Raw genomic sequence first — 22,086 nt, 5'->3', positions numbered from 1 at the left:
TCTGTAAAATGGGGATTGAGACTGTGAGCCCCAAGTGGAACAAGACCCGAGTCCAACCTGATTATCTGGCATCTCCTCCCTGCACTCAGTACAGAGCCCTGGCACATAGTAAGCGCTTAACAGATAGCATTAAAAAAAAGTCGATACGGACGGAAGTGCTGCAGGTGGGGGTGAACCTGAAAGTGGATAGCGGACCCAGGAGGGCGGAGGCGGTGGTTGAGGAGAATCTTTCTCAGCGGTCATCATTCGTTCATTCATTCGATCATATTTATTGAGCGCTTGCTGAGTGCAAAGCACCGAGCCTCCGTGTCACGTGGCGTAGGAGCCGATCAGAGCCCTCGTGGTGACCCCCTCTCGGCACTGTCCGCTCTGAGCGGGTTGGATCCCGACAGACCCCAGGAGTTAGTTCAGACGGCCACGCTTGGTGTGTCGGTTGCCCAGCCCGTCGAGATAACGGTGCTTTCTTCAGGGAAGGCTTCCTTGACTGAGCTCTGTCCACGTGTCACGTTTCAGCACACGCGTGTGCTCCCAGCCGGACCACGTGGCTCAGGGCAGGCCGGTCGTTAGCGTGGCCCAGCAGGAAGGACCCTAACCCGGGAGTCGGACAGTCGGGGGCCTAGTCCTCCAGCAAGTCCCCGCCCTCTCTGGGCCTCGGTTTGCCCATCCGTCAGATGCGGAAACTCCGAAGCCACTGTGGGTGATGATGTGTCCGTTTATTGTTGTATCGGACTCTCCCAAGCGCTTAGTACAGCGCTCTGCACACAGCAAGCGCTCAATAGATATGATTGGTTGAACGAATAATCGGGCCCTTCCTGGAGGCGAGCCTGTCCTGGCTTCAGGAGGTACCAGGTCTGGGGAAGGGGTCTGACCTAGATGGCTGTGACCTGGGCCCCCCGGAGCCACCCGGGGAGTCAGGATGCGGAAGTCATTCCCGGCCGTCTTGGCCGCCCCCACCCCCAATCCCGCAAGCTGCCTTGGCACGTCCTGTCGGGACACCCGGGCTCGCGGACCCGCTGGTTCAGACTGGGGGCAGGCCGGTCGGCGCCCCAGATCCCATGTGTTGGCGGGATTCCCCCCCTGTTTCTCCCTGCCCCTGGGGGAGGGGGAAAAAACATCCAGAACCAACGCGGTGACACGTTCAGAAAAGAGCTCACCTGTTTCGACCAGAAAACGCGCAGTTGTCATTGGGGGGCGGGGGCCGGTCAGGCAGTCATAAAACATCGCCTTCGAGAGGTTTAAAGCAATGCTGTGGATGTGTGAAGAATTCCCTCTGTCTGGTAGAGCAGGTGACTCCATCTCTCTTTTCTGTTTCATCTCTCTCTCTCTCTCCCCTTTGTCTCTCTCCATCTCTCTGCTCACTATCTTTCATCTCTCTCTCTCTCTCCATCTCTCTTCTCTCTGTTTCATCTCTCTCTCCCCTTTGTCTCTCTTCATCTCTCTGCTTGCCATCTCTCATCTCTTCTCTCATCTTTCACCTCTCTCTCACCTCTTCCCCCTCCATCTTTCCTCTCTCTGTCTCTCTTCTCTCTTCTGTTTCATCCCTCTCTTCCCTCTTTGTCTCTCTCCATCTCTCTGCTCTCTATCTCTCATCTCTCTCATCTTTCACCTCTCTCTCACCTCTTTATCCCAGACTGAGCCCCCTTCTTCCTCTCCCCCCCTCCCCATCCCCCCTGCCTTACCTCCTTCCCCTCCCCACCACACCTGTATATATGTATATATGTTTGTACATATTTATTACTCTATTTTACTTGTACATATTTATTCTATTTATTTTATCAATCAATCAATCGTATTTATTGAGCGCTTACTATGTGCAGAGCACTGTACTAAGCGCTTGGGAAGTACAAATTGGCAACACATAGAGACAGTCCCTACCCAACAGTGGGCTCACAGTCTAAAAGTATTTTATTGAATGAATGAATGAATGAATGAATTCATTGGGAGCTTATTGTGCGCAGAGCAACGTACTAAGCGCTTGGGAGAGGACAATACTCCAATAAAGAGACGCGTTCCCTGCTCACAACGAGCTTCCGGTCTAGCGGTGGAGACAGACACGAATAGAAATAAATGAATTAGAGATATGGACAGTCATTCAATCGTATTTATTGAGCACTTACTGTGTGCAGAGCACTGTACTAAGCGCTTGGGAAGTACAAGTTGGCAACATATAGAGACGGTCCCTACCCAACAACAGGCTCCCAGTCTAGAAGGGGGAGACAGAGAACAAAACAAAACATATTAACAAAACAAAATAAATAGAATAAATATGTACAAATAAAATTAATAGAGTATAATAAATAGAGTAATAAATAGGGGATATGGGAGACAGGAGGGGAAATAGGGGACAGAGAGAGGGATGGGGGACAGTGGGGAATGGGGGATGGGGGACAGAGAGGGGGACGGGGGACAGGGGACAGAGGGGATATGGGGGACGGAGAGAGGGATGGGGGATAGTGGGGAACAGGGGATGGGGGACAGTGGGGGACAGAGGGGGATGGGGGACAGAGGGGATATGGGGGACAGGAGGGGATATGGGGGACAGGAGGGGAAATGGGGGACAGAGAGAGGGACATAAGTGCTGTGGGGCTGGGAAGGGGATGAATAAAAGGGGCAGGTCAGGGCGATGCAGAAGAGAGTGGAAGGGGGTGGTCCCCTGCCCGGGGAAGGGGGAGACAGAGAAAAAACAAAACATATTAACAAAACAAAATAAATAGAATAAATATGTACAAATAAAATAAATAAATAAATAGAGTATAATAAATAGAGTAATAAATAGGAGATATGGGGGACAGGAGGGGAAATAAGGGACAGAAAGAGGGATGGGGGACAGTGAGGAACGGGGGATGGGGGACAGAGAGGGGGATGGGGGACGGGGGGGCGGGGGACAGGGGATATGGGGGATGGAGAGAAGGATGGGGGACAGTGGGGAACAGGGGATGGGGGACAGAGGGGGATGGGGGACAGAGGGGATATGGGGGACAGGAGGGGAAATGGGGGACAGAGAGAGGGACATAAGTGCTGTGGGGCTGGGAAGGGGATGAATAAAAGGGGCAGGTCAGGGCGATGCAGAAGAGAGTGGAAGGGGTTGGTCCCCTGCCCGGGGTGAGTGGGCGAGCGGCTCGGGGGTCCCGGCCGGACTTGAGCGGGCAGGTGCGTGTCTCCCCAGAGCCAGGCCGTGGACCCCGAGTCGTTCGCGGGCCAGGAGGCCGGGCTTCTCCTGGACCAGAAGGGGCCAGTGTTCCCTCAGCAGTACGCCAACCAGGCGCAGATGGCCCAGGGCGCCTACGGTGCCACCCTGCAGGACCCCAGCTTCCACGCCCTCGGCCAGAGGCCCGGGTACGCCGCCCTCCGGATGCAGCCCCGGCCCGGCCTCCGGCCCGCGGGGCTCGTGCCCAGCCAGCCCAACCAACTGCGGCTTCAGCTCCAGCATCGGCTCCAGGCCCAACAGGTAGGCCGCCGGGCACCGGGGCAGGGGGTGCTGCGTGCGTTCGACGTTGCGGGCTGGGGGGCCGAGGGGACGGGGGAGTTTGCTCAGCAATCAGCCAGTCATTCGGGGGTATTTACAGAGCGCTTCCTGAGTTTGGGATAGCGGTTAGAGCGATGCTATTTATTCAGCGCTTCCTGGGGGCAGAGCACTTTGCTAAGCATCGGGAAAGAACATGTGGCTGAGAAGTAGCACTGTACTGAGCTCTTGCGAGTGGGAGCGATAATATTTATTCAATGGGCAGAGCACTTTGCTAAGCATCGGGAAAGAACATGTGGCTGAGAAGTAGCACTGTACTGAGCTCTTGCGAGTGGGAGCGATAATATTTATTCAGTGGGCAGAGCACTTTGCTAAGCATCGGGAAAGAACATGTGGCTGAGAAGTAGCACTGTACTGAGCTCTTGCGAGTGGGAGCGATAATATTTATTCAGTGGGCAGAGCACTTTGCTAAGCATCAGGAAAGAACATGTGGCTGAGAAGTAGCACTATACTGAGCTCTTGCGAGTGGGAGCGATAATATTTATTCAGCGCTCCCCTGTGGGCAGAGCACTTTGCTAAGCATCGGGAAAGAACATGTGGCTGAGAAGTAGCACTATACTGAGCTGTTGCGAGTGGGAGCGATAATATTTATTCAGTGCTCCCCTGTGGGCACAGCACTTTGCTAAGCATTGGGAAGGAACATGTGGCTGAGAAGTAGCACTGTACTGAGCGCTTGGGAGGGGGAGTGATAATATTTATTCAGCACTCCCCTGTGGGCAGAGCACTTGGCTAAACATCAGGAAAGAACACGTGGCTGAGAAGTAGCACTGTACTGAGCTCTTGCGAGTGGGAGCGATAATATTTATTCAGTGGGCAGAGCACTTTGCTAAGCATTGGGAAGGAACACGTGGCTGAGAAGTGGCACTGTACTGAGCGCTTGGGAGGGGGAGCGATAATATTTATTCAGTACTCCCCTGTGGTCAGAGCCGTATTCTAAGCACAGGGAAAGAATACATGGCCAAGAATTAGCACTGCACTGAGCACCTCGTAGCAATATTTATTAATAATAATAAAAATAATGGTATTTGTTAAGCACTTACTATGTGCCAAGTACTGTCCTAAGCACTGGGGTAGATACAAGGTAATCAGGTTGTCCCATGTGGGGCTCACAGTCCTCATCCCCGTTTTACAGATGAGGGAACTGAGGCCCAGAGAGGTGAAGTGACTTGCCCAGTGTCACAAGAGGTGAAGTGACTTGCCCAAGGTCACACAGCTGATAAGGGGCGGAGTCAGGATTAGAACCCACGACCTCTGGGGACTCTCAAGCCCGGGCTCTTTCCACTGAGCCAGGCTGCTTCTAACTAAGCCACGCTGCTTTTTTAGTGCACCCTGTGGGCAAAGCACTCTCTTAAGCACCAAGAAAAAAATACGTGGCTGAGAGAAGTAGCACCGTACCGAGCGCTCAGTAGCAATTATATTTATTCAGCATTCCCTGTGGGCAGAACGGTATACTAGGCACCAGGAAAGAATACGTGGCTGGGAATCAGACAAGGTCCCAGCCCTCGGCTCTTGTCGGGAGAGGTGGATGCCTGGTGGTTCGGACTATCTGGGGGTTTTATCGTCCTCTCTCTGGAGAATCCTCCTTGGGGGGCATTTCACCCGACACCCACTATGGGCCGAGAGCTTGGAAGGAAGGTGCCACTGAGGCAGACATGGCCCCTGCCCTCCAGGCGCTCACCGTTCGGCTGGAGAGACAGGCCGGCGCAAAATCGTGACAGGCGAGCGAGAGGAAAAAGAGAGGTGTGAGGTGAGCGGTCAGGAGAAGAGAACAGAAAGCTGGATGAGGGAGCCGATCTCTGGCTGTCCCTCTCCCCATCCCGGCCCCGGTCCCATCCCCACCCTCCATCAGCTAGTTTTCCTTCCCAGCGGGAGCGATGATTACCAAAAGTCCATTCTGCCATTGGCGGGGGCAGTCCGGCAGCTCACCAGGAAGCTGCCCCTGGAGGGACTTGAGAGGGGAGGCAGCCTGGACTAGTGGATAATAATAATAATAATGGCATTTATTAAGCGCTTACTGTGTGCAAAGCACTGTTCTAAGTGCTGGAGAGGTTACACGGTGATCAGGTTGCCCCACGGGGGGCTCACAGTCTTCATCCCCATTTTTACAGATGAGGGAACTGAGGCCCAGAGAAGTGAAGTGACTCACCCAAAGTCCCGCAGCTGACAAGTGGCGGAGCCGGGATTTGAACCCATGACCTCTGACTCCAAAGCCCGGGCTCTTTCCACTGAGCCATGCTGCTTCTCTGATAGGGCCCGAGCTCTTTTCACTGAGCCATGCTGCTTCTCTGATAGGGCCCGGGCCTGAGAGTCAAAGGACCTGGGTTCCAATCCCGGCTCCGCACTTGCCTGCTGTGTGACCTTGGGGCACGTCATTTGTCTTTTCTGGGCCTCAGTTCCCTCATCCGTAAAAAGGGGTTTCAATTCCTGTCCTCCCAACTTAGACCATGGTCCCGTGTGGGACAGGGAGTGTCCAGTCTGCCTAGGTTGGATCATTATTATCATTATTATCATTTATTAAGTTCTAACTATGTACTGAGCACTATTTTAAGCACTAGGGTATATACAAGTGAATTAGGTTGGACACAATCCCTGCCCCACAAGGGGCTCCCATTCTAAGTGGGAGAAATAGGATTTAATCCCCATTTTGCAGATGGGTTAACTGGGGCACAGAAAAGCAAAGTGACTTGCCCAAGGTCCCAGAGCAGCCAGCGGTGGCCCAGCAGGGCGTAGTGCAGTGTTTCATTCATTCATTCATGCAATCGTATTTATTGAGCGCTTAGTGTGTGCAGAGCACTGTACTAAGCGCTTGGGAAGTTCAAGTTGGCAACGTATAGAGACGGTCCCTACCCAACAGTGGGCCCACTGTTAGCGCTTAGCAAATAGCGCCGCCGCTACCGTAATTAGGCCTGTTGTCGTCATCTTCAGGCCCAGCCGTGCTCACGCCCACTCCCTCTCCTTTCTCTCCCCGCGCCCCCTTGTCCGCCCGGAACGTGCTCAGAACCGCCAGCCCCTGCTCAACCAGATGGGCAGCGTGCCCGGCATGAGCCTGCCGCTGCGGGCCGGCCTGCCCGCCCAGGTGAGTGGCAGCCCCCCGCCCACCTCTCACCGCCCCATCGGGGCTCATTTCCAGTCTCCGCCCGCCTCCTCTGCCCTCACCGCGGTGGTGGTCCCTATAAACCCCTTCTACCCCTTCGTCGCAGTCACCTCCCTCCTCCACCCCGGCGGCCAGCCCAGCCCCACCTCCGGGAGGGCACCCTGCGTCCAAGAAGGGGGTCCGTGGGGCTCAACTCATCTCTCTCCAGGCCCCCCTGCACCCAGCCCAGCCTGCGGGGACCCGGGCTGTGAAAACCGCCTCACCCGGGGTCTCATGGTCGGGGTGGTTGGCCGGCCTCCCTCTGGGCCTCCGGGACTTTTCGGACTCTCCGGGCTGGTTGCCCGGGACCTTAGCTGGCCAGGGTGAAACTCACCCGTGTGGATGTCTTCCAGGCCTGTGCAGACATGAAAATGCACACACTCACATCATCATCAATCGTATTTATTGAGCACTTACTGTGTGCAGAGCACTGTACTAAGCGCTTGGGAAGTACAAGTTGGCAACATATAGAGACAGTCCCTACCCAACAGTGGGCTCACAGTCTAAAAGGGGATGTACGCACAGACCAGTAGGCAGGCATTACACCGGCCCGAGGGGCGGTGGGTCTCCTAGAAACCGGGGGTTCATTCATTCATTCATTCAATCGTATTTATTGAGCGCTTACTGTGTGCAGAGCACCGTACTGAGCGCTTACTGTGTGCAGAGCACCGTACTAAGCGCTTGGGAAGTACAGTCCCTACCCAGCAGCGGGCTCACGGGTTCACCGTGGGGGGAGCCCCATTTTTGTTTGGCGTCCCAAGGAGCCTCCCCGAGGACACGGCAGGGGCAGGCCCGGTGCCAGCAGGACGTCTCGCCCAAGCGAGGGCCCGATGCCCGCCCGTGGGTCCCGGGGGAGTGGGCGACGACCTTCGCCTCCCCTCCTCCGCCTCCCCCCAGGGCCCGATCAACGCCCAGATGCTGGCCCAGAGGCAGAGGGAGATCCTCAACCAGCACCTGCGGCAGAGGCAGTTGCAACAACAACAACAACAACAACAACAGCAGCAGCAGCAGCAGCAGCAGCAGCGCACACTGATGATGCGCGGCCAGGGGCTGAGCCTGACGCCCAGTATGGTGGCTTCCGGGGGCATCACCGCCACGATGAGCAGCCCCAGGATCCCCCAATCCAGCGCCCAGCAGTTCCCGTTTCCGCCCAATTACGGTACCGGACGCCCCGGGTGATCCCGGGAAGCGGCGGGAACAGCGCCGAGGGTCGCCAGGGCATCCTAGTGATGCTCAGAGTGGGCAGGGAGATTTTGTTGGGCGCCTCGTCCACACCTGGATGCGTGCAGTAGGGTCGGGTCTTCATCCTGAGCAGGAGGGAGAGTGAGGGGGTGGAAATGGAGGCCCAGAAAAGTCCCACGGCGGGCAAGTGGCAGATCTGGGATTAGAGGCCCGGTCTCCTGACTCCTGATCCCGGACTGTGTCCGCTGTGCTTCCCCCGCGGAGCCGTCAGCCTTGAAGTACGGATGGCGGGAGCGCGCGTTCCAGGTGGTTGCACATTCGGGGGAGTGTAGGTATCTCGAGACCCCGGTCACAAGAGTTCATTTGACTCAAAAGACAAAATACAGAGCCACAAAAGAGACAAAATGTTCTACAGGTGGCTCTTCCCTGAACTCCAGATGACTAGCGTGGCCCGTTATCCTTCGTTGCTATGCAAACCCAGAGTCGTAATGACACCTCGAATGCTTCCGGCGCTTTTATTTCCCAAAGCGCGTTTACAGGACCTCGTTTTGTCCTCCATTCTGGCGAGGGAGGGAGAGAGAGAGAGGCACATATTAATCCCCCCTCTACAGATAAAGAAACAGACCCAGAGAAATTAAGAGACTTACTTACAGTTGCCCAACGGGCTGGGACTAATCAGGCAGTCGATCAACTGTATTTATTGAGCACTTACAGTGTGCAGCCATTCATTCATTCAGTCGTATTTAATGAGCACTTATTGTGTGCAGAGCACTGTACTAAGTGCTTGGGAAGTACAAGTTGGCAACATATAGAGATAGTCCCTACCCAACAACGGGCTCACAGTCTAGAAGGGGGAGACAGACAACAAAACAAAACATGTGGACAGGTACTAAGTGTTCAGGAGAGTACACTACAACAGAGTCGGTGGACACAACCTCTGGCCACAACGACGAGAGCCCAGATCTTTTGACTCCCAAACCTGGGCCTTTCCGGCATAAATAATCGAATGCAGACATACAAGGTGGGGTGGGTTTTTTTGGTGTCTGTTAAGTGCATACTATGTTCCAGGCACTGTACTAAGTGCTGGGGTAGATACAAGGTAATTAGGTTACACACAGTCCTTGTCCCACATGGGGCTCACGGTCTTAATCCCCATTTTACAGATGAGGGAATTGAGTCACAGAGAAGTTAAATGACTTAGAGTCCCACAGCAGACAAGTGACATAACCAGGAATAGAACTCGGGTCCTTCTGACTTATCAAGGTATCGGGTTGATAAGGGGTTAATAAGAGTAGTTCTGGTATTTTCTAAGCACTTAATATGTCCCAAATGTTGTACCAAACACCAGGGTGGATATGAGATTATGTAATCAGGTTGTACACAGTCCCTGTCCCTCGGGAGATTCATTACATAAAAGGGAAGGGAGAACAGCTGTTTCATCCCCATTTTAGAGATGAGGCAGCTGAGGCCAGGAGATGTTCCTTGCCTAAGGTCACCCAGCAGGCAAGTAACGGAGTCAGGATTCGAACCCTAGTTTCTTGACTCCCAGGACCGGGCAATTTCCACTAGGCCACACTGCTTTACGGGCTGATACAATCTGAGGATACAGAGTGTTTTCTCTGCCACCACCCCCTCCGCCACCACTAATAATAATTGTAGTATTTGTTAAGCTCTTACTGTGTGCCAGGCACTGTACTAAGTGCTGGGGTGGATACAAGCAAATCGGGATGGACACGGTCCTTGTCCCATGTGGGACTCACTGTCTCAATCCCCATTTTCCAGATGAGGGAACTGAGGCCCAGAGAAGTGAAGCGACTTGCCCGAGGTCACCCAGCAGACAAGTGGTGGAGGCGGGATTAGAACCCATGGCCTTCCGACTCCCTGGCGGGGGCTCCGTCCTTTACGCCGTGCTGTTTGCGGCTGCAAGGACGAGAGTCCAGAGCCTGAAAGAGACCATCCCTGGTCCTCCCCGGAAAGGTTCACGGAGTAGGAACAGCATTCCCGTTGGCCAGGGCAGGCCGAGTCTCCGTCTCTGAACATTTTGTTTCTCTCCCTTCCCGGTCTTTGGTTTCCCACGAGCTGCCGGGCGCGTCCATCCTCCGTCCGAGGCTCCGTCGCCCTGCGTCCGTACTTTATCCGTCTCCTGCCGGGGGAACAGTTGGACCCTAAAGTCAATCGATCGGTCGATGGTAGTTATTGAGCACTTACTATGGGCAGAGCACTGTACTAAGCACTTGGGAGAGAAAAGTACGATGGAATTAGCAGACACATTCCCTGCCAGTAACGAGATTACAGTCTAGAGGGGGATATGGAGAGGGGAGAAAGGAGGGCAGACCGAGGAGGCTTCCTGGAGGAGGTGTGATTTGAAGATGGGGGAGCCGGACTGGGCAGGGCCAGAGAGGCCTGGACTGAACCCGGCAGGCCCCGGCACGGATTAAACCCTCCTTCTGTCGGGATTTTACTGCAAACGACGGGCCGAGACATGGTGTCTCAGACCGAGGGTCTCGGGTTTGGACGGGTTGGCGTCTTCTGGGGTCACCACATGGCCTAGTGAAAGAGCACGGGGCTGGGCGTCCGGAGATCCCCCCCCACTGCCGCTGGCCTGCCAGGTGACCTTGGTCGATCCCTTCCACCTCTCCGGGCCTCAGTTTCCTCCTCGGCGGAGCGGGGATCCTTTCCCCGCTCTCCGGAACGCTTGGATCGGTAGCGCCGTGTCCGAAGTGACGATCTTGTATCTCGCCCGGCGCTGAGCGCGGAATCGATTCCCCCACCCCGGCCGAGCGGGAACCGTGAGCGGGAAGCGAAGACGGTGTCGCTTCGGGCCCGCCCGAGAACAACTCCCCGGCCGGTCTCTCTTCTCTAGGGTTGAGTCAGCAACCTGACCCCAGCTTCACGGGGGTGACGGCGCCCCAGAGCCCCCTGATGTCCCCCAGAATGGCGCACACCCAGAGTCCCTTGATGCAACAGTCTCAGGCGAATCCGACCTACCAGTCCTCTTCCGAGATGAACGGGTGGGCCCAGGGGAACATGGGTGGAAACAGGTAAGAAAGAGCCCCGGGGGCTTCGGTTGGGCCGTCGTAACCGCCGGCATTGTCCGCCTTCTAGCCGTTTTCCGGTCGGTGACCCTCCCGGCGGGTCAGTGGTCTGGGAACGCCTGAGCCCTGCTAAATGCCAACGGCCACGCTCGGCGCCTTCTCGGTACCGGGCACCTATTTGCACGCAGGGTGTCTGGACTGGAGATTTTCTGCGTGCAGAGCGCTGTATTCATTCATTCAGTCATATTTATTGAGCTCTTACTGTGTGCAGAACACTGTACTAAGCGCTTGGGAAGCACAAGTTGGCAACATATAGAGACGGTCCCTACCCAACAACAGTCTGTATTGGGCATCTGCTGTGTGCAGAGCGTTATAATAATAATAATAATAATACTAATATTGATGGCATTTGTTAAGCGCTTATTATGTGCCAAGCACTGTTCTAAGCTCCGGGGGGATACAAGGTAATCGGGTTGTCCCACGTGGGGTTCACAGTCTTAATCCCCATTTTACAGATGAGGGAACTGAGGAACAGAGAAGTTAAGTGACTTGCCCACAGTCACACAGCTGACAAGTGGAGGAGCCGGGATTAGAACCCATGACCCCTGACTCCCAAGCCCTGGATCTTTCCACTGAGCTACATCTGGCACCTACTGTGTGTAGAGCACTGTACTGATCACCGACGGCGTGCGGAACACTGTACTGGGTGCCTACTGTGTGCAGAGCCTTATAATCATAATAATAATAATAATATTGATGGCATTTGTTAAGCGCTTATTATGTGCCAAGCACTGTTCTAAGCACTGGGGGGATACAAGGTAATCGGGTTGTCCCACGTGGGGCTCACAGTCCTAATCCCCATTTTACAGATGAGGTAACTGAGGCACAGAGAAGTGAAGTGACTTGCCCACAGTCACACAGCTGACAAGTGGCGGAGCCGGGATTAGAACCCATGACCCCTGACTCCCAAGCCCTGGCTCTTTCCACTGAGTTACGACTGGGCACCTACTGTGTGCAGAGCACTGTACTGATCACCGACGGCGTGCGGAACACTGTACTGGGTGCCTACTGTGTGCAGAGCCTTATAATAATAATAATAATAATATTGATGGCATTTGTTAAGCACTTATTATGTGCCAAGCACTGTTCTAAGCTCCGGGGGGATACAAGGTAATCGAGTTGTCCCACGTGGGGCTCACAGTCTTAATCCCCATTTTACAGATGAAGTAACTGAGGCACAGAGAAGTTAAGTGACTTGCCCACAGTCACACAGCTGACAAGTGGCAGAGCCGGGATTAGAACCCATGGTCCCTGACTCCCAAGCCCTGGCTCTTTCCACTGAGCCACGACTGGGCACCTACTGTGTGCAGAGCACTGTACTGATCACCGACAGCGTGCGGAACACTGTACTGGGTGCCTACTGTGTGCAGAGCATTATAATAATAATAATAATATTGATGGCATTTGTTAAGTGCTTATTATGTGCCAAGCACTGTTCTAAGCTCCGGGGGGATACAAGGTAATCGGGTTGTCCCACGTGGGGCTCGCAGTCTTAATCCCCATTTTACAGATGAGGGAACTGAGGCACAGAGAAGTTAAATGACTTGCCCACAGTCACACAGCTAAGTGGTGGAGCCGGAATTAGAACCATGATCCCTGACTCCCAAGCCCTGGCTCTTTCCACTGAGCCACGACTGGGCACCTACTGCGTGCAGAGCACTGTGCTGATCACCGACGGCATGCGGAATACTGTACTGGGCGCCTACTTTGTGCAGAGCACTGTACTGAGTGTTTGGTGAAGACACAGTACAGTCGGTAGACGGGATCCCCGACTCAGTAACCATAAATTGGCACCTAGGCTTATTTTACCATCCTTATAATAGTGAAGAGTGCAGAGAGATTGTAAAGACTAGACGTAAGAGAACGGTAGTGGTAATAAGTGTGTTTAAGGCAGCTGCTCCGTGCAGAACACTGTACTGAGCGCTGGGAAAATCTTCACCGCCGGGACATCGACAGGGTCCCTGACCCCCAAGGGGCTCGTGGTGTAAGAGTGACGAGGGGAGGAGGCGGGCCATGGCAGGAAGGAGAGGTGAACCCGAGAGAGAGCGGTTTTTAAACAGGAATGCTGCGGAGAGAAAGGGAAGGGGCAGCCCTGGAAAGCCCCCCGGAGGAGGTGTCTTGCCCACAGGCTCATTCAGTCATCATAATAATAATAATAATGATGGTATTTGTTAAGTGCTTACTATGTGCAAAGCACTTTTCTGAGCCCTGAGGGGATACAAGGTGATCAGGTTGTCCCACGTGGGGCTCACAGTCTTAATCCCCATTTTACAGATGAGGGAACTGAGGCCCAGAAAAGTTAAGTGACTTGCCCAAAGTCACACAGCTGACAATGGGTAGAGCTGGGATTTGAACCCGTGACGTCTGACTCCAAAGCCCGGGCTCTTTCCACTGAGCCACGCTGATTCGTTCATTCAGTCGTATTTATTGAGCGCTTACTGTGGGCAGAGCACTGGACTAAGCGCTTGGGAGAGCCAAGTGGGCAACATCTAGAGACGGTCCCTACCCAACAACGGGCTCCCAGTCTAGAAGGGGGAGACAGACAACATTCATTCAGGCTCATTCATTCAGTCGTATTTATTGAGCGCTTACTGTGGGCAGGGCACTGGACTAAGCGCTTGGGAAGTACAAGTCGGCGACATATAGAGACGGTCCCTACCCAACAACGGGCTCCCAGTCTAGAAGGGGGACGTTCATTCAGGCTCATTCATTCAGTTGTATTTATTGAGCGCTGACTGTGGGCCGAGCACTGGACTAAGAGCTTGGGAAGTACAATTTGGCAGCAAATAGAGACAATCCCTTTTAGACTGTGAGCCCACTCTTTTAGACTGTGAGCCCACCGTTGGGTAGGGACTGTCTCTATATGTTGCCAACTTGTACTTCCCAAGCGCTTAGTACAGTGCTCTGCACACAGTAAGCGCTCAGTAAATACGATTGATGATGAATCCCTGCCCATCAAGGGGCTCGCGGTCTAGAAGGGGCACGCTGAGACGGGGCAGCGGCGGGGGCGAGAGAAAGGCGGCCGGCGGGCCCCGGGGCCGCCCGCTAACCGCTCCCGTTCCCACCCTGTGCCACGCAGCATGTTTCCGCAACAGTCCCCGCCGCACTTCGGGCAGCAGGCCGGGGCCAGCATGTACAACAGCGTGAACATCAGCGTCTCCATGGCGACCAACTCCGGCGGCATCAACAGCATGAGCCAGCTGACGGGCCAGATCGGCATGAACTCAGTGACCTCCGTGCCTCCCACGGGATTGTCCTCCATGGGTCCCGAGCAGGTGAGCTGCCTCAATCAATCATCAATCAATCGTATTTATTGAGCACTTACTGTGTGCAGAGCACTGTACGAAGAGCTTGGGAAGTACAAATTGGCAACATATAGAGACAGTCCCTACCCAACAGTGGGCTCACAGTCTAAAAGGGGGCTCACAGTCTAAAGAGCTCCTCCTCTTCAATCAATCAATCGTATTTATTGGCAACATAACAACATAATAACATATAACATATAATTACTCTCCCTACGCACACACGTGCGTGGGGGCGGGGGACGGGAGTCGTGGGGTTCACTGCGGGAGGATGAGCCCGGGGGCCGCGGTTTTCACCACATGGGAAGTGTCTCTGCCCTGGGGTCAGTACATCTATTATTATTCTTATTATTATTCAGTCATTCATTCAATCGTATTCCTCTTCCCCATCCCTCCCGCCCTCCCTCCTTCCCCTCCCCACGGCACCTGTGTATATTTGTACAGATTTATTACTCTATTTTACTTGTACGTATTTACCATTTATTTTGTTAGTGATGTGCATCTAGCATGTGCATCTAGAATTAAAATTCTATTTGTTCCGACGATTTTGACACCTGGCTACGTGTTTTGTTTCATTACCTGTCTCCCCCCTCTAGACTGTGAGCCCGTTGTTGGGTAGGGACCGTCTCTCTGTGTTGCCGACTTGTCCTTCCCAAGCTCTTAGTCCAGTGCTCTGCACACAGTAAGCACTCAATAAATACGATTGAATGAATTAATTAATTAATTGAGCGCTTACTGTGTGCAGAGCACTGGACTAAGCACTTGAGAAGCACAAGTCGGCAACATATAGAGACGGTCCCTACCCAACAATGGGCTCGCAGTCTAGAAAGGGGAGACAGACAACAAGACAGAGCATGTAGACAGGTGTCAAAACTGTCAGAATAAATAGAATTACAGCTATATGCACATCATTAACAAAATAAATAGAGTAGTATATATCATCATTATCATCATCAATCGTATTTATTGAGCGCTTACTATGTGCAGAGCACTGTACTAAGTGCTTGGGAAGTACAAATTAGCAACATATAGAGACAGTCCCTACCCAACAGTGGGCTCACAGTCTAAAAGGGGGAGACAGAGAACAAAACCAGACATACTAACAAAATAAAATAAATAGAATAGATATGTACAAGTAAAATAAATATATATGTACAAATAAAATGAATAGAGTAATAAATCTGTACAAAAATATACAAGTGCTGTGGGGAAGGAGGTGGGGTGGGGGAGATGGGGAGGAGGAGAGGAAAAAGGGGGACAAAAGGGGGGAAAAATAGTATTATTGAGGGCGAGTCCTCAGGGAACCAGAACCCACCCCCTTCTGGAGGGGAGATAATAATAATAATAATAATAATTGTGGTATTTGTTAAGTGCTTACTATGTGCCAAGCACTGTTCAAAGTGCTGGTAATAATCAGGTTGTCCCACGTGGGGCTCACACTTTTAATCCCCATTTTACAGATGAGGGAACTGAGGCACAGAGAAGTTAGACTGTGAGCCCGTTGCTGGGTAGGGACCGTCTCTATACGTCGCCGACTTGTACTTCCCAAGCGCTTAGTACAGTGCAGTGAGCGCTCAACAAATACGATTGAATTAAGCGACTTGCCCGAGGTCGCAAAGCAGAGACGAGGCGGGGCCGGGATTAGAACCCGCGTCCTCTGACTCCCAAGCCCGGGCTCTTTCCACTGAGCCACGCTGCTTTTCTGGGTGAGACGTGGGACCCTTCCCCCAAGGAATTCTGAATTCTGAAGTTCCCCTTTTAGACTGGGAGCCCACTGTTGGGTAGGGACCGTCTCTGTATGTTGCCAACTTGGACTTCCCAAGCGCTTAGTACAGTGCTCTGCACACAGTAAGCGCTCAATAAATACGATCGATGATGATGATGATGAAGTTCTCTGACTCAGTGGTCTAACTCCGCCCGCCTTTTCCCGGCCAGGTGAACGATCCTGCGATGAGAGGAGGCAACCTGTTTCCCAGCCAGCTGCCTGGGATGGACGTGGTCAAGCAGGAGGGAGACGCATCCAGGGTGAGAGAGGCAGAGAAACGAGGACGGGGCGGGAAGGGTCGCGGGCCAGCGGAGGGACATCATCATCATCAATCGTATTTATTGAGCGCTTACTATGTGCAGAGCACTGGACTAAGTGCTTGGGAAGTACAAATTGGCAACACATAGAGACGGTCCCTACCCAACAGTGGGCTCACAGTCTGAAAGGGGGAGACACCCCTCCGTGTGGCTTCTCTGTAATCAATCAATCGTATTTATTGAGCGCTTACTATGTGCAGAGCACTGTACTAAGCGCTTGGGAAGTACAAATTGGCAACATATACTGTACTCCTCTGTACTCCCGAGGGCGACCAGAATAATAATAATGATGGTATTTGTTAAGCGCTGACTATATGCGAAGCACTGTTCTAAGCGCTGGGGAGGTTACAAGGCGATCAGGTTGTCCCACGGGGGGCTCACAGTCTTAATCCCCACTTTACAGGTGAGGGAACTGAGGCCCAGAGAAGTGAAGTGACTTGGCCAAGGTCACACAGCTGACAAGTGGCGGAGTCCGGATTTGAACCCAGGACCTCTGACCCCCAAGCCCAGGCTCTTTCCACTGAGCCACGCTGCTTCTCAGAACAAAGGGAGCTTTTCAGCTGCCACACTTTTAGGGAATGAGCAAATAAAATGGGGGTGGACGCTCACCGGGGGCAGGGCATGCTGTATTCGCCTCTCCTAATTATAATTATGGCACTTGGTAAGCGCTCACTGTGTGCCAAGCGCTCTTCTACACACTGGGGTAACTACGATTTAATCAGGTTGGACACAGTCCCTGTCCCATACAGGGCTCACGGACCTAATTCCCGTTTTGCAGATGAGGGAATTGAGGCCCAGAGAAGTCAAGTGACTTTCATCCGTTCGTTCAGTCGTATTTATTGAGTGCTTACTGGGTGCAGAGCGCTGTACTAAGCGCTTGGGAGATTACAGCGAGAAGCAGCGTGGCTCAGTGGAAAGAGCACGGGCTTTGGAGTCACAGGTCATGGGTTCAAATGCCGCTCCGCCAATTGTCAGCTGCGTGACTTTGGACAAGTCACTTAACTTCTCTGGGCCTCAGTTACCTCGTCTGTAAAATGGGGATTAAGACGGTGAGCCCCCCGTGAGACAACCTGATCACTTTGTAACCTCCCCAGCACATAGAACAGTGCTTTGCACATAGTAAGAGCTTAATAAATGCCATCATTATTATTATTATAATTATTATTATTACAGTACCAAAATAAACAGACACAGTCCCTGCCCACAACGAGCTTACAGTCTAGAGCGGGAGAGACAGACATCAATACCAATAAATCAATTATTTAATCATGACTTGCCGGAGATGACACAACAGACACATGGCGCGGCCGGGATTAGAACCCAGATCCTTCCGACTCCCGGGCCCGGGCTCTTTCCACTAAGCCACGCTGCTTCCCAGGCGCTTAGTACAGTGCTGTGTACGAAGTAAGCACTCGATAAATCTTATGGGGAAGCAGCGTGGCTCAGCGGAAAGGGCCCGGGCTCTGGAGTCAGAGGTCAGGGGTTCAAATCCCAGCTCAGCCAATTGTCAGCTGTGTGACTTTGGGCGACTCACTTAACTGCTCTGTGCCTCAGTTACCTCATCTGTAAGATGGGGATTAAGACTGTGAGCCCCCGGGGGGGACAATCTGATCACCTTGTAACCTCTCCAGTGCTTAGGCCAGTGCTTTGCACATAGTAAGTGCTTAATAAATGCCATTATTATTATTATTATTAAATCCCGTCGATGCCATTCCGATTTCCGTTTCTTGCCGGACGTCCCGCGGCCGCCGCGCCTCACGCCCGTCTCTCTCCTCTCTGCAGAAATACTGCTGACCCTGATGGCCGCCGGCCGCTCTGTCCCCGAGTGGGCCCGGGGGCCCGGGACCCCAGCCGTTCCGACGCGCAGGCCGGCGAGGACCGCCAGCGAGACCCCCCCCGGCCAGACGCCTCGACAATTGCTCCCGGGGCGGCGTCTCCATGTGCCGTCCCCTCCCGTCGCCGCCGGACGGGCCGGAGCTCGCGTCCAAAGGGACGGACGGACAGGGTGACGGGAGGACGGGCGGTCTGCCCACAGCATTCACCTTAGTGCAACTTAGATCTCTCCTGCGAAGTTAACGCTGACTGGCACTTTTCAGAGACTGTGTCAGATTGAATGTATTTCAGTGTCTGTATTTAAGGACCCTTCATCCCGCACCTCTCCCGCCCCCCAGCTCCAGGCCGCGACCGGGCCGCCCGGACATCCCCTCGCCCCGGAAGACGGCACGCCCCGGGAAGGGGATGCCCTCGGATGGCTTCGGAGCGAGCCCGGCGCCCCGGCGTTCAAGAGCAGATCACGCGATGGGGAGGTTTCTCTTTTTTCGTTCTCTTTCAGACAGCCCGGAGGCCGGCTTGACTTTGGGTCCCCCGATCCGCGGCGGGCTCTGCCCTCCGCCCACCCCAAAACCCCCAGCCCGCTTCTGTTGGACAGAGAAGCAGGCCCGCCGCCCGCCTCCGCGTCCCCTCACCCTGTCTCGGCGGAGACGGGGAGAGAGGTTCGGTGAGAAGAGTCGCCCACCCCGCCGCCGTCGGCTCCCCCAACTTCACGGCCGGCCGGGGGAGGAAGTGAGGATGAGGCAGACCGGGCCCCGCAGCCCCCTCCGGGGACGGGACCGCCCGATGCCGTCGTCGCCGACCTCCTCTGCCACCTCCGCCACCTTCATCCGCGTCGCCGTCCTCGCCGCCTTCCCCTGTACCTCCGTGTCACGCCCTCTCCGCGGGCTCCCTCACGCTTCGGTTTCCTAACCATGCCGACCGAGCCCAAGTTGTGTAAGGTACGCGCCCTCCCGTTTTTAGGCCGAACGAGCAATAATTGTCAGTCGAGGACGGAAACGTTGCAGCCGTGGCGTGTTGGCGAGGGCTCCCTGTAGCCGGGTGGAGTCCAAACGGGCTACTTCTGGGTTCAGTTAGGCACACGCACACATTCCCCTCCCCACCCCCGGCAGCGGGTCATCCCAGAAGCGTTTCTGTTAAAGATCGCCCCCGTCCCCCAGCCTCGACTAGACCGAATCCTTAGGCTTTCGTCTTTGTTTCCTCGGCCTCGGGCCCGGCTGAAGAGGCCTTTCCCCTCACGGTGCGCCAGGCGGCCCCCGTACGATCCCACTTCTCAAGTTTCCCACGTTGGTTTTCCTCCGTCACGGGTGACTCCCGGGAAGGCCTCTCCCACACCCGCTCTCCGCGGCTGGAGGAGCGGCTCCCGTCCGGCCGGGCCTTGACCCCCAGCGAGTCCCCGGCCCGTGCCCTCCCCGGTGGGACCCCCTCGCCCCCTGACTCTCAGGCGGAGGTCGGAAGCGGGCTCCAGGGGTGTAGTAGGACATCCCATTTCGCGCTGAAGAAATCGTCCGGGCTGCCGAGGGTCTGCCTTTCCATCCGCCGGGGCCCCAAAGAGGGAGATGGGTTCGACCCGGGGCGGGGACGGGGGCAGCCCGGCTTCTCTCTCTCCGGGACCGGACCTCGCTGGGGGCCAGTTCCTCACCCCCGGTTGAGAATTTATTTCCACCCAAACGACCCCAAGTCAGAGGACTCTGAACTTCACACAGCACAAAAGGGAAACGGGGAGGAGACGGATTTAGTTTTCCCCATCCCAAAGCTCGCTAACGGACTCCCCCCGCTTCGGCCTCGGCAGCCGGGCCGCTCGGGAGCGAGGGGGTTGTCGTCCCCCCGCCAGCCCCCCATCCCCACCCCTTCCCCCACCGAGAAACGGACCTCAAAACCCAGCCGGGCCCTCCCCCGCCCTCCGCCCGCGGACCCCCACACCCGGTTTTCGTTTCATGGAGCAGAGGATCAGCGTTCTCCTTATATTCCTTAATGTGAAGAAGGCACATAATGTGAAAACTATACATACATAAAAACCTGGCTGTATAACCCATATACGTGTTCATGTAATGTGGTAAGGTTACAAAGTGAAGTGAGCTGTTTGACTACAATGAATCTGTTTGTATTCAAAGTTTAACCTATCAACCACCGCCCCCCCCAATTCCTGCCACCCTCTCTACCACCATCCCCGTCCCGATCCGTCCCCCACCCCGGCCCCAACCTCCACAGAGAGCTGTCTCGGCCCTGTATTAGTCGGAAGCGATGTTTTTGCAGTTTGTATAACGCGATTTTTAACCTGTTGAAAAAAAAAAATGGAGTTCCAATGGGCTTAAACACACGAGGTGGGGTGGGGGGGGTGGGAGGGGCGCAGAGACCCTCTTGGCAAGAACCCAAAGATACACAATCAGTTTTGAAATGCAACTTAAGCCATTAAGTGTTTGTGTGAGTTTAAAGTTTTCTAGCATTTGTACGGTATTAGGCCTGCGGCCGGAGAGCCACAGCCTTCTCTGCACAAAAGAAAAATGACTGTAGTGGCTTGGATTTGGATTAGAATTTTCTCCCTGGCATTTCTTTATAGACTAAAACGAAGTCTTTTCAGTTTCTTACTACAGATAAAAAAAAAAAAGCTATGTGCCACCTCAAAATGCTACAATCTAGCATAATGCCTTAGATCTGTTTTTAAGTGTTGTATATTCCTACCTAGCTGTCTGATGTATAATATTTGTATAGTGAATTGTGTACAATTTTGGAATAAGTGTGTCATCACTTTTATGTTGTCGAAGAGTGATGACGACATATTTCTTCAAACATATAACTGTCGCGCCCTCCCCTCCCGCCGTCCCCGGCCCATGTCAGTGTGGATTTTATTTGTACAATTCCTCATGGAGTTTGCATCGGAGATGTGTGTATATGAAAAGATTATACAAGGATAAAATTAAGCAATATATTAACTATGGTTCTTCAGGAGAAAGCTTACAGTGTTTCAGGTTGTGATTTATTTTCCAAACGGAGTTGACTCTGAATAGCCCTTTGGTCACCCGCGTCAATGTCTGTCTGAGTGGGAGCGGTTTCCGCCAAGGTAGATCTATTCAGAGAAATTTTAAAGACATTTATGCAAGTTAATATTGCTTTGCTGATATGCTGTTGGCTTATTTGATGTTAAATAATGCTATTGTAAATAAAGAATCCTGTTGTTATTGCATCATTTAATAAATTTAATGCCTCCGGGTTTTACACGGCTTTCGAGATTTCCGTCCGCCGACGGCGGTGTCTTCATTTCCCGAAGCGCGGCGGCAGTGGAGTCCGGCGGCCGGCCCGTAATCGGACTCCACTTCGGCCTCTATGTGGATTGGTCGGTCAGCGGGATTTACTGAGCGATTACTATGTGCAGAGCGCTGCACTGAGCGCTTCCCCCTCAAGACTGGAAGCTCCTTGTGGGCAGGGAATGTGTCTGTTTATTGTTGTTTTTTATCGTCCTCTCCCAAGCGCTCAGTACAGCGCTCTGCACACAGTAAGCGCTCAATAAGTCATTAATCGTATTTATTGAGCGCTTACTATGTGCAGAGCACTGTACTAAGCACTTAGCACTGTACTAAGTACGACTGAACTGCAGCGTGGCTCAATGGAAAGAGAATGGGCTTTGGAGTCGGAGGTCAGGGGTTCAAATCCCGGCTCCGCCAATTGTCAGCTGTGTGACTTTGGGCAAGTCACTTAACTTCTCTGTGCCTCAGTTCCCTCATCTGTAAAATGGGGATTAAGACTGTGAGCCCCCTGTGGGACAAACTGATCACCTTGTAACCTCCCCAGCGCTTAGAACAGTGCTCTCCCCTTTCTAGACTGTGAGCCCGCTGTTGGGTAGGGACCGTCTCTATATGTTGCTAACTTGGACTTCCCAAGCGCTTAGTACAGTGCTCTGCGCACAGTAAGCACTCAATAAATATGATTGAATGAATGAAT

The 22,086-nt window shown here is 53.7% G+C and overlaps 1 protein-coding gene across 5 annotated transcripts in view; it reads left to right on the top strand.

Moving 5' to 3' along the window:
* Positions 1-19,332, top strand: part of NCOA2 (nuclear receptor coactivator 2) — a 207,794-nt gene extending 188,462 nt beyond the window's left edge. For all 5 annotated transcript variants that reach the window (XM_038766425.1, XM_038766427.1, XM_038766426.1 and 2 more), the window contains 7 exons: positions 3,167-3,448; positions 6,522-6,599; positions 7,554-7,815; positions 10,702-10,879; positions 14,013-14,208; positions 16,171-16,260; positions 18,100-19,332. In XM_038766425.1, the coding sequence (XP_038622353.1) occupies positions 3,167-3,448; positions 6,522-6,599; positions 7,554-7,815; positions 10,702-10,879; positions 14,013-14,208; positions 16,171-16,260; positions 18,100-18,111 (1,098 nt within the window). In that variant the 3' untranslated portion in view covers positions 18,112-19,332. The remainder of the gene's footprint in view (positions 1-3,166; positions 3,449-6,521; positions 6,600-7,553; positions 7,816-10,701; positions 10,880-14,012; positions 14,209-16,170; positions 16,261-18,099) is intronic.
* The last annotated feature ends 2,754 nt before the right edge of the window (positions 19,333-22,086 follow it).

The sequence above is a fragment of the Tachyglossus aculeatus genome, chromosome 25 (genome assembly GCF_015852505.1).
Source record: "Tachyglossus aculeatus isolate mTacAcu1 chromosome 25, mTacAcu1.pri, whole genome shotgun sequence".
In the NCBI taxonomy this organism is placed as follows: Eukaryota; Metazoa; Chordata; class Mammalia; order Monotremata; family Tachyglossidae; genus Tachyglossus; species Tachyglossus aculeatus.
The sequence above is the reverse complement of the archived record's forward strand: the minus strand, read 5'-3'. Positions and strand labels throughout refer to the sequence as shown.